The sequence below is a fragment of the Aristolochia californica genome, unplaced genomic scaffold (genome assembly GCF_029961685.1).
Source record: "Aristolochia californica isolate CCGP_79_NKW_82.1479 unplaced genomic scaffold, dmAriCali1.0.hap1 SCAF_10, whole genome shotgun sequence".
Taxonomy (NCBI): domain Eukaryota; kingdom Viridiplantae; phylum Streptophyta; class Magnoliopsida; order Piperales; family Aristolochiaceae; genus Aristolochia; species Aristolochia californica.
In genome coordinates this window covers 2,614,313-2,627,458 of record NW_027181771.1, presented here as the reverse complement: position 1 = coordinate 2,627,458, position 13,146 = coordinate 2,614,313, and the positions used below count along the sequence as shown (strand labels likewise).

Sequence of the window (13,146 nt, the reverse complement as noted above, 5' to 3'; positions counted from 1 at the left end):
AACTTTGCAATTAAATCAAGAACAACATCCTAATATCCCTTCCAAAATCGAATAGAATTTGTCATTTCTAAAACTATGAATTTGTTGGGATAAAAGGATTGTTCTTTTTGAAAATGAGATATGAAGAGAAAGAGAGAAGTGTATGACGACATAACGTATTTTGGTTGTTAAATAAATGATTTATTTTTCACTGATTGTACAATTAGAGTGAATTAATTTGATTTAGGAGTGATAGAAAAGAACTTCTAGATGAATAAAAATGTCAAAAAAAGGATTTTTTTTTTAAATTTTAATTTGATACATATTTGTGTGGGCAAGCTAAAATTATATGGTGTCTTGGGTGTAAATTTTAATTACAAACATCTATGACTTCTTTGATGGTAGGTAAACTTATTTGCCAAATAATAAACTTAGGCACTAATTCTAAAAAAATCTTGAACATAAGTTAAAAGAATAATAGGTAAGAAACCAAAAGAATTCATGTTTGTTTGGGATAGTTTCAGTATTAAAGTTTTAATTCATGTTTCTTTATTAACACAAACTTTTTAAAAGATGATAATTTGAGGTTGCGATTAAATTGAAAAGATGTTTCTTTCTTGATCATCCCTTCATTTGGGAAATTTCAACATACATTAATACATTGAATGTAGTTATTTAATGTGGTAATATGATTTTAGTCTAATTTAATGCATACGATTTCGTATAATGATCATGTCATCTACATAAACTATTAGGATTGGTTAGACTCTCCTCTTCCTTGACAAAGAAAGTGTGATTTCTAGTGCTTTGCTTGTAGCTGAACCCTTGATGTCTTTCAACATGTTAAACAAATCAGATACCCCTCAAGCAACCAGCCTAACATGTTGAACAACTTAAGAATGGTTTCTTTGGCAAGGACGGTGAAAGCTGGAAGCTAAGTATCGAAGCTAAGTAGGTCGATACTTGGATTTCAAGAGGGAAATGGTTGGCTGACCAAGAAAATCCAACCTCCCTCAGTGTCAGCTAAACCCAGGAGGACAGGAGGCAGAGAGTGGTGAGTTTTAAAAGAAAGATTAATGGAAAGGTAGAACACACAAAAAGAATAGATAAATTATTTACAGAAAAAGGAAATCAGAGATGTTCCAACAAACTTCTGCTTTGAGAAGGGTGCAGATGAAGCCCGATATATCATCAATCTTCCCCCGAAGGACAGTATAGAAGCAGAGAAGGAAGGTAGTTCGACAAAAAAAAGTTCAACTGGGTCATCCCACTGGTACGTGAAATCATGATTTTTTCGACCCTGCGATTGGGCAGTTTTCCTAATTTTCTGTAGGAGTCGTTATTTGTAATAGTTAATACTAGTTCTACGTCAAGCGATGTCAAGAATGTTAAATTATATCTTAGAATCTTGAAGGGTTTCTTTAAGAATGTCTCTCCCAGCCTAACCACCCATATATGATTCAAAGTTCAGCGATGGGTCCTGCCTGGAGTCCACTTTGATCCCAACGCCTTCTCTCTTTGGCTTTCGGTTACCTCTGGGCTGGAGGGAGGACCGAGGAGGGGAGGCAAACTATGAGGAGAAGTAGCCGAAAGCTCTACGCCAAAATATTCTTCTTCTTCGCCTTCAACCTGTTTTTCTTCCTGTCTGTTCACCTCCTTCTCTCTCACTCAGACAATATACCGTCCAAGACCCTCCCCAAAACCCTCCAAGCTTTACGGCAGAACCGTTACCCTTTTACCGAAAACCGCTCTTCTATTGTACTGAATGGGAAACCCTGGCCGGTTCTCCCATCCTTCCTTCCGTGGACCCAAAACCCAAATCTTCTATCTAAATCCTGTGAAGGTTACTTTGGCAACGGCTTCACCCGCGTGATCGACGTCGTCCTTCCGCCGGAGGGTACCCGATACGAGTCATCCTCTACTAGGGGTTGGTTTCGGTGTTTTCATAGCCGGACCTTACAGAGCTCAATCTGCGAGGGCGGAGGGCTGAGGATGGACCCGGCGAAGATTCGGATGTCCAAAGGCGGCGAGATGTTGGAGTCTGTGATCGGGCGGGGGGAGGAGGAAGAGATGCCGCAGTTCGAGCCGGGAGCTTTCGCGGTGAAGGTTGGCAAGTGGTCCAATGGTACAAGGCGGATTGCTTCTGAGGAATTTCTTGATCGGTATGTCCCACGTGGCGAGATATCTATGCATACAATGAGGGATCTCATCGCTTCGATACAGGCTGTTGAACTGGACAACAGAGAGTTCCAATGCGATCAGGTGAGAATTTGAAATGCTGTGTCTTATCTTCAGAGTTTCTCTTCCTTTCACTTACGTGTTACTTTTGCTTGTTCAAGTAGTCCGGTTTAGGGTGCAAGTAATTTTTCATGGAGGAATAATGAATGAAACTTAAATCTCTTTTCAATGACTTAATTTCACTTGGAAGAGACAATGAGACCTACCATGCAAGTGTTGCAGTGGTTTTATTTCACTTGGAAGATAATGTCGGGCTATGAAATATATGTGCTTTAAACGATACAATGCCACTTGTATCTGAATATGGTTGCAATGCATTGTGATTTATATTTTGTTAAAAAAAATTGTGATTTAGGTGGTTTCACAAATCGTGATTCAGTATGCAGATATGCATTGCTATTCATACTCGAAGTACCTCATCCCGTTATACTTTAAGAAAAATTGAAGTTCTAATTTTTTCCTTTAGAATGTAGTCGGATGGATGCATAATTCTCTGAGAGCTGTGTATGAAATGTGTTTTCTGCAAGTTTTGCATTGTTTAGCATTTTTCTTCAGTTAATGAGTTATAGAATTTTAATTGCAGTGGGTTGAAGATACGACATTACTAGTAACTCGCTTCGAGTATGCAAACCTTTTCCATACTGTTACAGATTGGTATAGTGCATATGTAGCTTCCAGAGTCATTGGCTTGCCTAAGCGTCCTCACTTGGTTTTTGTGGATGGCCATTGCAAGGTATCTAAAATCATTTATCACTTTCAACTGTTCTCTTGAGTTTCCTAACGATATCAGTTATTTGACTGGAAGTGTGCAATGTAAGTTTTAAAAATAAGAATCAGATGACTAAAAAATAAGAAATCAGATAGAAATAAATGAAAAGGGCAGTATCATGTCAGATGTGCAAGCAAATTTGGCAGGCCCTGAATATATTACTTGGTTTCGCTAGGTGAGTCTGCTAAACTGCCTATTTGGCCTGGCAAACAGTCTACATGCTACCTTTGGTTTCAAAATTTTCCATAAAGTACCTGTTTGAAGTCTCATTTTCTGCACTTATTTCTGCAGATTCTATTCATGTCAGTATCTCCATTCATTGACCATGTTGAGTGATGGTAGTGCAGAGCTTTTAGTTTTAAAAAGGTCATGTAATGTGTGGTTGACATAATAATTTCTGATGGTTTGAAGTTTGTTCATTTGCTAAGTTGTAAAACTTGTACATGAAGGTTTTCTTAAGACATGAATGTGTAGATGATTTCTCTGCTAAGGAATGAGCAAATTCTTGTATTTGCGACTCTGTGCATCTGTAGAAAAGGAAAACAGAAATTTTGTTAAGAGCTTTGAGATGTTACAATTAACTATTTTTTTTTGTCTTTTTTTGGGTGCTTATGGTTCATTTTATTAGGCTCTGATCTGCTTATACACTAGTTTTCCAACCCTCTGGAGTTGGTGATATGTTTTACATGACAGATGAGATCAGTGAACCACAGTAATAAAAGAGATCCATGATACTTAAATGGAGTGTGCTTACATTATTCAGGGTGATATTTTTGCCACTTCCGTGTATAATGATCCAATGAGAGGTTTTCTCTGAGGATTCGGAGACCATTGGGCAGGACAATCTTTATAGACATCATGGAATAATCTGTGGCAATTGGGATTGGAATTAAAGAACCATGTTACCCCATGGGAGATCCTATGATACATCCACCATCAATATCATTAGCTTTTAACAAGAGCAAAAGTTAGGAAAGTATATAGCACTGCTGATTTCACATTCATTCAAGATACCCCATGTTTTCAGAAAAGTGGTGAAAATATCTTACCCTTAAGAGTTCTCATTTTTTGATTCCTTTTTAGTTCCCAGTGAAGGTGAACAAATGTCTAAGCCACTCCAAGTATTCACTCATAAGAGGAAAGTAGGAAACCTTGTTTGGGTGGTCCTTTCTCTTATTGATTTTCCCAGTGATGGTCGCATGAATTTTTTGGGCGATTGGAGGTTGTAGAAAGATTCATTATACACACTTTTTGCATTTGCCTCTTGATATATTTAGACATCTTAAATGTCAAACACTTATACCCCATTGTTGGAAAAATATGTTATAGATGTGAAGTTTGGGCCTGGTTCCATCCTAAAAGGATGGGCCACATAAGAGGTCTATTGCCCAACCTTATAAACCATTAGAATTCCAAGGCATTTTCAGATGTTAGACTTTTTACACATGCTAGCACCCATCTCACATCCTGGTCCGATAGAATAAATAGATGGATAGGTCTGAAACTTGGACTGTATGGATGGTTCACCAGACAGATACGCAGAAGGGCTCAGACCTGGCTCTGATTCTATAGTGAAATATTAAGGGGCCAAGTCCATCCTCAAATAACTAGCCACTTAGGAGGTCTATTGCCGAAGTTTCTAAATCATTAAAACCTCAAAGCATTTTACCTATGCTGACAGGAGATATTTGAACTTCAGGAAGAGTTAACCTTCAACTGTGGATGTTGATGCAGTCTTAGGTTTAGTTAAAGAGAGAGATTTGGGCCTAGAACTTCAAAAGTGGAAGTCCATGAAGATCAATTTGAAGGACTTGAAGAAGTCTTGGAGAAGTCAAGCTGTTAAAAGGAACAGCCAAAGAATGGTACATATTTTTTTGATTGTCTTTGGCTCAATGGTTACTGGGATAGAGGTACATGCTGGAGGTCTTGGCTTCCTTTTACTGGGGTTTTGAGGTGTAATGCGTGGTTGTCATTGACATTCAAAGAGAGCCAAATTCTCATTCTATTGCAGAAGTGTCTTCTCAATTAAAGAAGGATTAGATATGTTACTTCTGATAAAGGGTATTTTGGTCATTTTGTTCCCATTAGTAGGGTTACTTATTGTCTGTTTCCTTTTTTTGTGTGTGTTATTGGGGAAAAAGAGGGGCATCTTTGTAACTGTAGAAAGGATACTTAAGAGGCTGCAAACTGCTGTTTGTAAGGAAATAGGAGATTGCGAGGTTTATTATAAATTTTGAATGAAAACTTGAGCCCAGGACCTCACACGAGACATCCTCCCATGTGGCTGTTGAGCCAAAGACCCAATCCAAAAAAATTTAAATTATATCCTCATTTAAGAATACTTCATACTTCTTCTTTCTCTTCCCTCTCTCCATCAATCCTCGTACACGAGGCCTTATGGTCTGATACTTGTAGAGGAAGCTTTGACTATCATTTCTGCATTTGCTCTGAAGAAAAGATTGTTCTAGGTTCTTCCCTCTTCTGTTTTTGCATGAGACCTTCATTCTTCGTTTTGCTAAGGATTCATATGTTTTGTGATAGAAACATTGATCAGGTTATTTATGCTGAAGCCCTCCTCTTGATAGATGAGCTTATTTGTTGGTGGTGTCTATATTTTCAAAGTCTTCACTGCACAGTGTCAATGATTTTATCTTCTGATGCAAGCCTGCATTTCTTTCTGTCACCTTGTTGCTCATCCTCTCCCCCTCTTCTTTGGAAGAGCTTCCAAGTTGCTTTGGCATCCCCCTTCTTAGATGACTTGAAAGGCATCTTTCTTATTGGAAAGAAAAGCTTCTCTGCTTGGCTTGTCAGACAACTTGATTAATTTTACTCTGAATGAGACAATTCTACTCATATATAGAAGCATTATCCCTCCAGGGTCTGCATCTTTTGTGGTAGAGGTTGTTGATTCTTCCTCAGGTGCTGCCCTACCAAACTTTATTTAACATTTCTAAATCATATGAAATCATATGCCACAATGAAGACTTTGTCGAGTATCTCTCCCTCTACCGTAGCTGCCCTTGAATCTTGAACTTGGCCTATCAAAGACTCACCACATCCATGAATAGGTGTGGACCCAGGATTAACTAAAACAAATGCATCTTTAAATGCCACACTGCTTTCTTCACTCAAGGGACCAACCATTCTCTAATGCTAGTAAGGAAAGCACTTAAAAGATTGTGGTTCGTCTGCACTGATCATTTGACTCAGCACATACTGTTTTTCATTCAGTCCTCGTAGAAATTTTACCCTCATAATAATCTTCGGATCACTTTGGCATCTGAACTTATAGGTAAGCATACATGTATGCTACCTACTGATTTGCTACCCATATTCTTCTAGCTGTCTCATGTATCTGATATGGCTCGGGTTCTTTTAGTTAATAAATTATCAAATGAGTCTACTAAGATGGCTTGCCATTTTGGGATGGAACCAGACTTGACGTATCATGTTATTAATGCATTGTTCAAGCTCATTTTGTACCCAATTCTTTAATCCATGTCTCACGTCCATCTGTTTGTCTGTTCTATTGAGCTTAGATGTGAGAGAAGGTGTCTGTTCTACATTTTGTTTGGCTTGGGATCTGTTGTGTTTATGAGTGCTACACCTTCTGAGGTGGCTGGCCATTTTTAGGATGGGAGCATGCCTACTTTACTAAAAAAAAAAAACCCTCCTAACTTGCCCAACAGATCCTAACCTATACCAGAAGCAGAGCTTTATCTACTCTGACACTTTGTATAAGGGTTTCTTACAAAATGCAAAGTAATGGATCATTTAGTTGATCCTACCTTAAAGTTGTAACTGAAATAAATGGCTAAAATTAAAATAAAGCAACTGACAACTAAAAAATAGCAACTTAATGAACAATAACTTAAAACATAGTAAGATAATATGCTATTATGCTGCTTTTTTCCCCTGTATGCTGCTTGTCTTTTTGGATGTGTCTTGCAATCAAGGTTCAAAATCTGATATCGTCTGGAAGCATTTGTCCTTGGCTTCCCAATTGGAGCCTCTAGCATCTAGCATCGAACAATAGATCACTTCATCAAGGTTTCATTGCAAGGTCTAGACCTGTGACAGACTTCTTACTTACCCCCAATTGTCACTGGTTGAGGCTGGAGAACACAATAGGAGATGAAGGAAACAATGTTGGTCAGATTGAGCGCCATCTCTTATCTTTGTCTTCTGCTGAGACACTGGAAAAACTGTGTCTATTGGCAGGGGTTCATCAACCTACCTTATATATTCTACAGAGCCCACGGGCCCAATTATTTTAATGTATGCAAAAACCAAGACAATAGCTGTTGATTTTTGCTAGGAGCAATTTTGGATTTTGTGTTCGACTATGAAAATATTTGATCTAGTTGTCTGATTCTTTTTTTATTGTGCTAAAAACAACTCAATAGCTGCTGAAAAATCAGCCGCTATTGTTTTTTTATTGTGAGAATATTTAATCTAGCTGACTGTGAAAAAACCAATTCAATGATTTTTTTTGAGGTTTCTGTCACCTTGTTGCTCATCCTCTTCCCCTCTTTTCTCAGGTTCAGCTATGTTCCATCTCTGTCTCAAAATTGTGTATGTAACTCTAGACCTTCATAGTCTGTAACACAAACAAAGCGGGTAGCCATATTAATATTATATGGAAACCCGTGTTGTTGGCCAATTCTGCCTATGGTGGAATCGTTGCCAATTCATGGGTTATCTGAAAAACAATAAAGTTAGTCTCTAGAAGGATGGATTTGTTGGAAGATGGGCCCAAACCCACATGACCAAGGAAGACCCACATATCCAAGTGTGTTGGAAGATGGGCCCAAGCCCATAAGATATGGCCACCATGATCACGTGAGGTGGCATGATGAGTCTTACACAATAAGAACTCTTACTTAGCCAAAATTATTATAGAAGCAGGTCTCATGTTAGTCTTCTATTTATATTGGGTTATTTAATTATGCTAAGACTTATCTTTTAAGTGTTAAAGTTTGGGTGTAATTGGGACAAAGGTAGTTTAATTGTAATTGGACTCTACTACCTTCTTCTATTATAAATAGAGGTTCATGTATTCTGATTACAAGTACGTCAAGTATTTATCTTTTCCATAAATTCAACATGGTATCAGAGCAGGTTCTGTGAGTTGACTCGGTCAACCCACAAAGGTAATGTGATCCTTTTCTGATCTATTATCTCTAGCAGTTTAGGTTCGTATTTATCTTTTTTCTATCCCTATACCCATTATTTGCTTTACGTTTTCACCTTTATACTACTATTCTATTTCTGGGAGTTTTTGGTTCATGATCGCCGACCGTGACGATCCCTCTCTATCTCTAAAGCTACACCACACTGATTGCTTTGCTGGTTGGCATCGCTATCTCCAACATTATTTCTGGAAGGAAGATCGTATTTCCAGCGGCCTTCAATCTCGTCCAGTAAATTGCCTTCAAGCTGGAAGATTGTATTTTTGAATTTTATTCTCGCTCTGTTATTCCGGTATTGGTTTTTATTTCAGAAAGCTCTCCGCTGGAATTTTTATTTTTCTTGAAGGTCACTTCTGGATTGATTTTTTTTTCCAGAAAGTTCTCGGGATTGATCTTTTGTGCATCGTTGGCATTTCCATACCGAGATACAAATTCTGCCATTATCAGCGTATCACGACGGAGCAGTTCCAACAACTTACTAAGTTGTCTCTTCATTGTTTCGCTCGTCAACTTCATTGGCTCGATCGCTGGATTATTTTGCTTTGCCGCAGAAACCACTGGTTGATAATCTATCAACTCTGCTTCTGAAAATACATTTTATCCTCTGGTCTACGTTGCTTTCTTTCAGGGAAGTCTTGCCGTTGATATTGGGAAGTTGTTGTTTGATGTTATCATTCAGAAACTTATTGATGATTCCAGCACCTGCATACTTATCTTCATTGTTGGATCATTGCTTTTCGTTTTTTGTTTCCTTTCAGAGAGTCCAGAATCTAGAAAAAAAATTTGAACAACCGGTCTATTTGGTGTCGAGAGGAGGACAAAGGTACTGTTGAAGAATTAAATGTTTCCCTAAGTTAGGAAACATTTAATCGACTCGTTGGTTCTGCCGAGTGACCCAGTTCTGTTCTGCCAGGTTAACCCAGCGGGTTGGGCCAACTCGGACTGAATCAACCTGGTCCGGGTCAACTCATTCATGTCAACCCAACTTGGCCCACTTATTTTTCTGCCTCGGTATATGGGTCCAAGTCCCAAGTTTTACATATATTTCTGCCGCAACTCGGCTATATTGGTCTACTATTTGACTTGGCGCAATTCGATTCTATTTCTCCGGTTGGATTATTATTTTGAGGTATTTGCAATATATTCCTTGGTCAACACATTATTTGGTGCAGATACTCGCATTGGATTATTTCATGGGTCCTTTACAAGGATTTTTATTATTTTGGTTGTGTTATATGGGCCCAGGCCCATTTCAGTTGCAGCTATTGTATCTCTTTGGATGAGACATTATTATTGAAAAAATGGTAGCCTCAGCATCCTATCTTCCTCTTTACCCATTACCCATTAGTTATTTGGTAGCCTCTCTCCTACAATCCTTTATTTTACTCTCAATTACCCCTTTGGGCCAACCTCTTGTGTGTTGCTTCAGTTGGTGTTTTAAGTCCATTGAGACTTTTTTATATATATACCCGTGAGTCTTTTATCGTTGTCTTGTGAATGACATGCATGACCCACTTATCACCCATTTCTACCTTCGAGAGTCGGTGCCCCGGGTTGGGACATTGTGATGGAGGAGCTTATTACTGCATCTATATTACCCGTTACCCCCCTTAATTGGTATTTATTAATCCTACCACTTGAGAGTCGATTCCTAGGGTTTAGACACAGTGATGGAGGAGTTTTATTATACTTCTGAGCATTGCATATTGATCCACTACCTACAAAAGATAGGAGTGTGCCCTACATCCAACATAGGTTATGACTAGAGTATGGAGTAATGTCATATGGCTTGGAGTGATTTTACTCTCACTTATCTTATGCTAGATGGGCCTCATGGAAGAGACCACCAGCGTGAGGGGGAGTGTTGGAAGATATGGAGGACTACCATTTTCTATGAGAAGATCCTATATATCATTTGCAACAAGTTGGGTTCATGATGTTCTCACCTCCAGCTTGAGGGGGAGTGTTGGAAGATGGGCCCAAGCCCATAAGATATAGACCCACCATGATCACGTGAGGTGGCATGATGAGTCTTACACAATAAGAAGTCTTACAAAGCTAAAATTATTACAGAAGCAGGTCTCACAGAAGAGTTTCAGTTTAAAGGTATTTTAGTTATGTTAGTCTTTTATTTATATTGGGTTATTTAATTATGCTAGGACTTATCTTTAAGTGTTAGAGTTTGGCTGTAATTGGGACAAAAGTAGTTTAATTGTAATTGGATTCTGTTACCTTCCTCTATTATAAATAGAGGTTCATGTACTCTGATTACAATTAAGTTAATGAAGTGTTTCTCTTTTCCATAAATTCAACAGGGTTAACACCATTTTGCCATCTGAGAGTCAATATGCTGTACTCTAATAGAACTACATGGCATGTGAGAAAAAAATGACTTCCTAAATCCTTCTATAGAGTAGAGATCTGAGCGAGGGTGGTGTTCATGTGCTGCCAACTGCACATAAATTCTTTATGTTGAGTTTTGCAGTTGTAAGTCAAAGAACCAAGTGTTATGGGTGATAGTGCAGTATGCTGACGACTTTCTAGATGATATATCTTGTCATTTAACTTGAATCACATAGTTGTATGCTGAAAATCCTGACTAAGACTAGTAGTTGCTGGAACCGCTGGATCTTCAATACCTCATCCAATCCCTTCAATGGTTGAATTGCTATGTCAACATGATGAGACTTCCAGTGATGGATTCATCTGAAGTTTTGTATTCTGCTCTTTTTGTTTTCAGAAAACTGGACATAAACTGGCTGCTATAGTTTCCATGTTTTCTTGTGGCATTATAAATGATGTCGAATTGATGATTAATACCAAAGAATTTAATTCTACAGAAATTAATGTAATTTTCTACAAGATTTTTGAATTGGTTTCCTATGTGAGTGTTTTGGATATGCTCAAGAGATAGCTTCACTTGCACTCGCTCTTATTTACATAGGGTTCACATGGTTTATGTTAAAAAAATTGCTAGTATGAGGGCAATTTTGTTTTCTGATGCTTTACATGTTTTATGTTAAATAACGATAATATGAGGACAAGTACAAAAATGATATGGTTTAGGCAAAAGTGCAGCCCTTATAGGACTAATCAGACTTGCAACACATTTTTCTGGAATAGAGAATTTGTGAGGCCCATAAACATTATTATTCGATGGTAAGCTGTTAGAAAGGTTTTCTTGAATTGTGCACACCTCTTTTCTCAATGACCCTGAACTTGAAGTTAACTTAGGAGCACAAAATAATTGGAAATCCAGGTAGTATACCTGTAACCTAAAAAAATTGACATTTATGAAAGCAATTTTTTATCTAGAACAATAAAATGTCGATGGTTTTGGACTTCAACTGACTAATTGCTAACTTTATTACCTAATAGTTTCAAGACAGACTCAAAGTAGACTTTTCACTATGCCTTAGAACCTTTCTGTCAATTTTAAATTGATTGGATGTACCTCAATCATTGTTTCTCTAATCTTTGTTTTTTTTTCTCATTCCTTCTAACTGCCAGACTCCATTGGAAGAAACTTGGGAAGCACTATTTTCTAGTGTGAGATATGCCAAGAGCTTCACAGGTTCAGTCTGTTTCCGACATGCAATTTTGTCACCTTTGGGGTATGAAACTGCCCTTTTTAGAGGTTTAACTGACAGCATAAGTTGTGAGGGGGTCCCTGCTCGTGTGCTCTCAGAAAACCCAGATGATGGTAAAACTGCCCGATTGTCTGAGTTTGGAGAAATGCTTAGAGCAGCTTTCGGTCTTCCACTGTACAGAGACTGGGTTACAAAGTCATCCATGGGTTTTAATGTCTTATTTGTCCGGCGTGAAGATTATCTGGCTCACCCACGTCACCGGGGCAAAGTTGAATCTAGGCTGAGTAATGAAGAGGAGGTATTTCTTTCTCTAAAGAATTGGGCATCAGGATATTCCAAGTGCAAGGTAAATCTTGTAAATGGATTGTTTGCTCATATGTCCATGAAGGAGCAGTTGCATGCCATTCAAGATGCTTCTGTTATTATTGGTGCTCATGGGGCAGGTCTTACACATGTAATTGCCGCTACACCAAAAACAGTAGTGCTGGAAATTATCAGCATCGAGTTTAGGCGACCACACTTTGCTCTTATTTCGCAATGGAAAGGGTTAGAGTATCATGTCATTAATCTTCCTGGTTCAACTGTTGACCCTGCTGAAGTCATTGACAGACTAAGCAGTATATTAAGCAATCTTGGCTGCTGAAGTAATACTCTGCTCTTTTGGATCTTTACTCAAAAAATTTCCAGTCTCTTATATGATTCAAGTTGGATGCTGAAGTAATACCAGCCCCGTTTGAACGTTTTGGTTTTGCAGCATCCAAACAGTGACTAGCTAAGGTAGATTACAAGTTTAGCAAGGATGCACTACCCTTTGGCTTCATCTCTCTTGGTGCTGCCAGGACTAGTAATGGGGGGTACGTCTCTCTGATAACTGAATACGGAAATCACAGAAAAGGTTGTAATCCCTTATGTCTTCTGAGGGGATCCAGCTGACACGGTTAGTCCCTAGTGTAATATTACTTGTGATCTAATTTTCTTCTCTCATGTTTTCGGTAAATACGACAGAGACTGGACGTAGCTGTGTATTCTTCATTCATTTCATTAACAGATTCTGTATAAAGATATCAATGTTGTTACCAGTGAAAAGATTAAGGTGGTTGTTACAATTTTAAAGTAGTGAAACTTTCATTACAAGACAGGCATCTGGATTTGAAGGAGAAGTTCGAACACCTTATCTCTACCAAAATAAGGAGATACAGAGGAGGCATCACATAAAATGGAGGAGATCAAATCTATTTTATAAAAAACAAGAGACATTGAGCTCAAGTTGTGGTTCTGTTAGATCAAAATTTTAAATTTTCTTGAAGCTTTGCCTGCATTATTAATGTAATGGTTTCTGCAATGGCCTTCTCTACATATTCAGATTTTTTTTAAAAAA

At 38.2% G+C, this 13,146-nt stretch overlaps 1 protein-coding gene across 2 annotated transcripts; it reads left to right on the top strand.

Annotated features, from left to right (window-relative positions):
- Positions 1-1,379: 1,379 nt before the first annotated feature.
- LOC137940270 (beta-1,2-xylosyltransferase) lies at positions 1,380-13,013 on the top strand. Of its 2 annotated transcripts, XM_068785234.1 has the most exons (4): positions 1,380-2,241; positions 2,801-2,950; positions 11,689-12,412; positions 12,523-13,013. In XM_068785234.1, the coding sequence occupies exons 1-3, from the start codon at positions 1,552-1,554 to the stop codon at positions 12,409-12,411; spliced, it is 1,563 nt and encodes a 520-aa protein (XP_068641335.1). In that variant the 5' UTR covers positions 1,380-1,551; the 3' UTR covers position 12,412; positions 12,523-13,013. The 2 variants fall into 2 exon arrangements, with proteins under 2 accessions (XP_068641335.1, XP_068641327.1); XM_068785226.1 differs by having other exon boundaries at positions 11,689-13,013.
- The last annotated feature ends 133 nt before the right edge of the window (positions 13,014-13,146 follow it).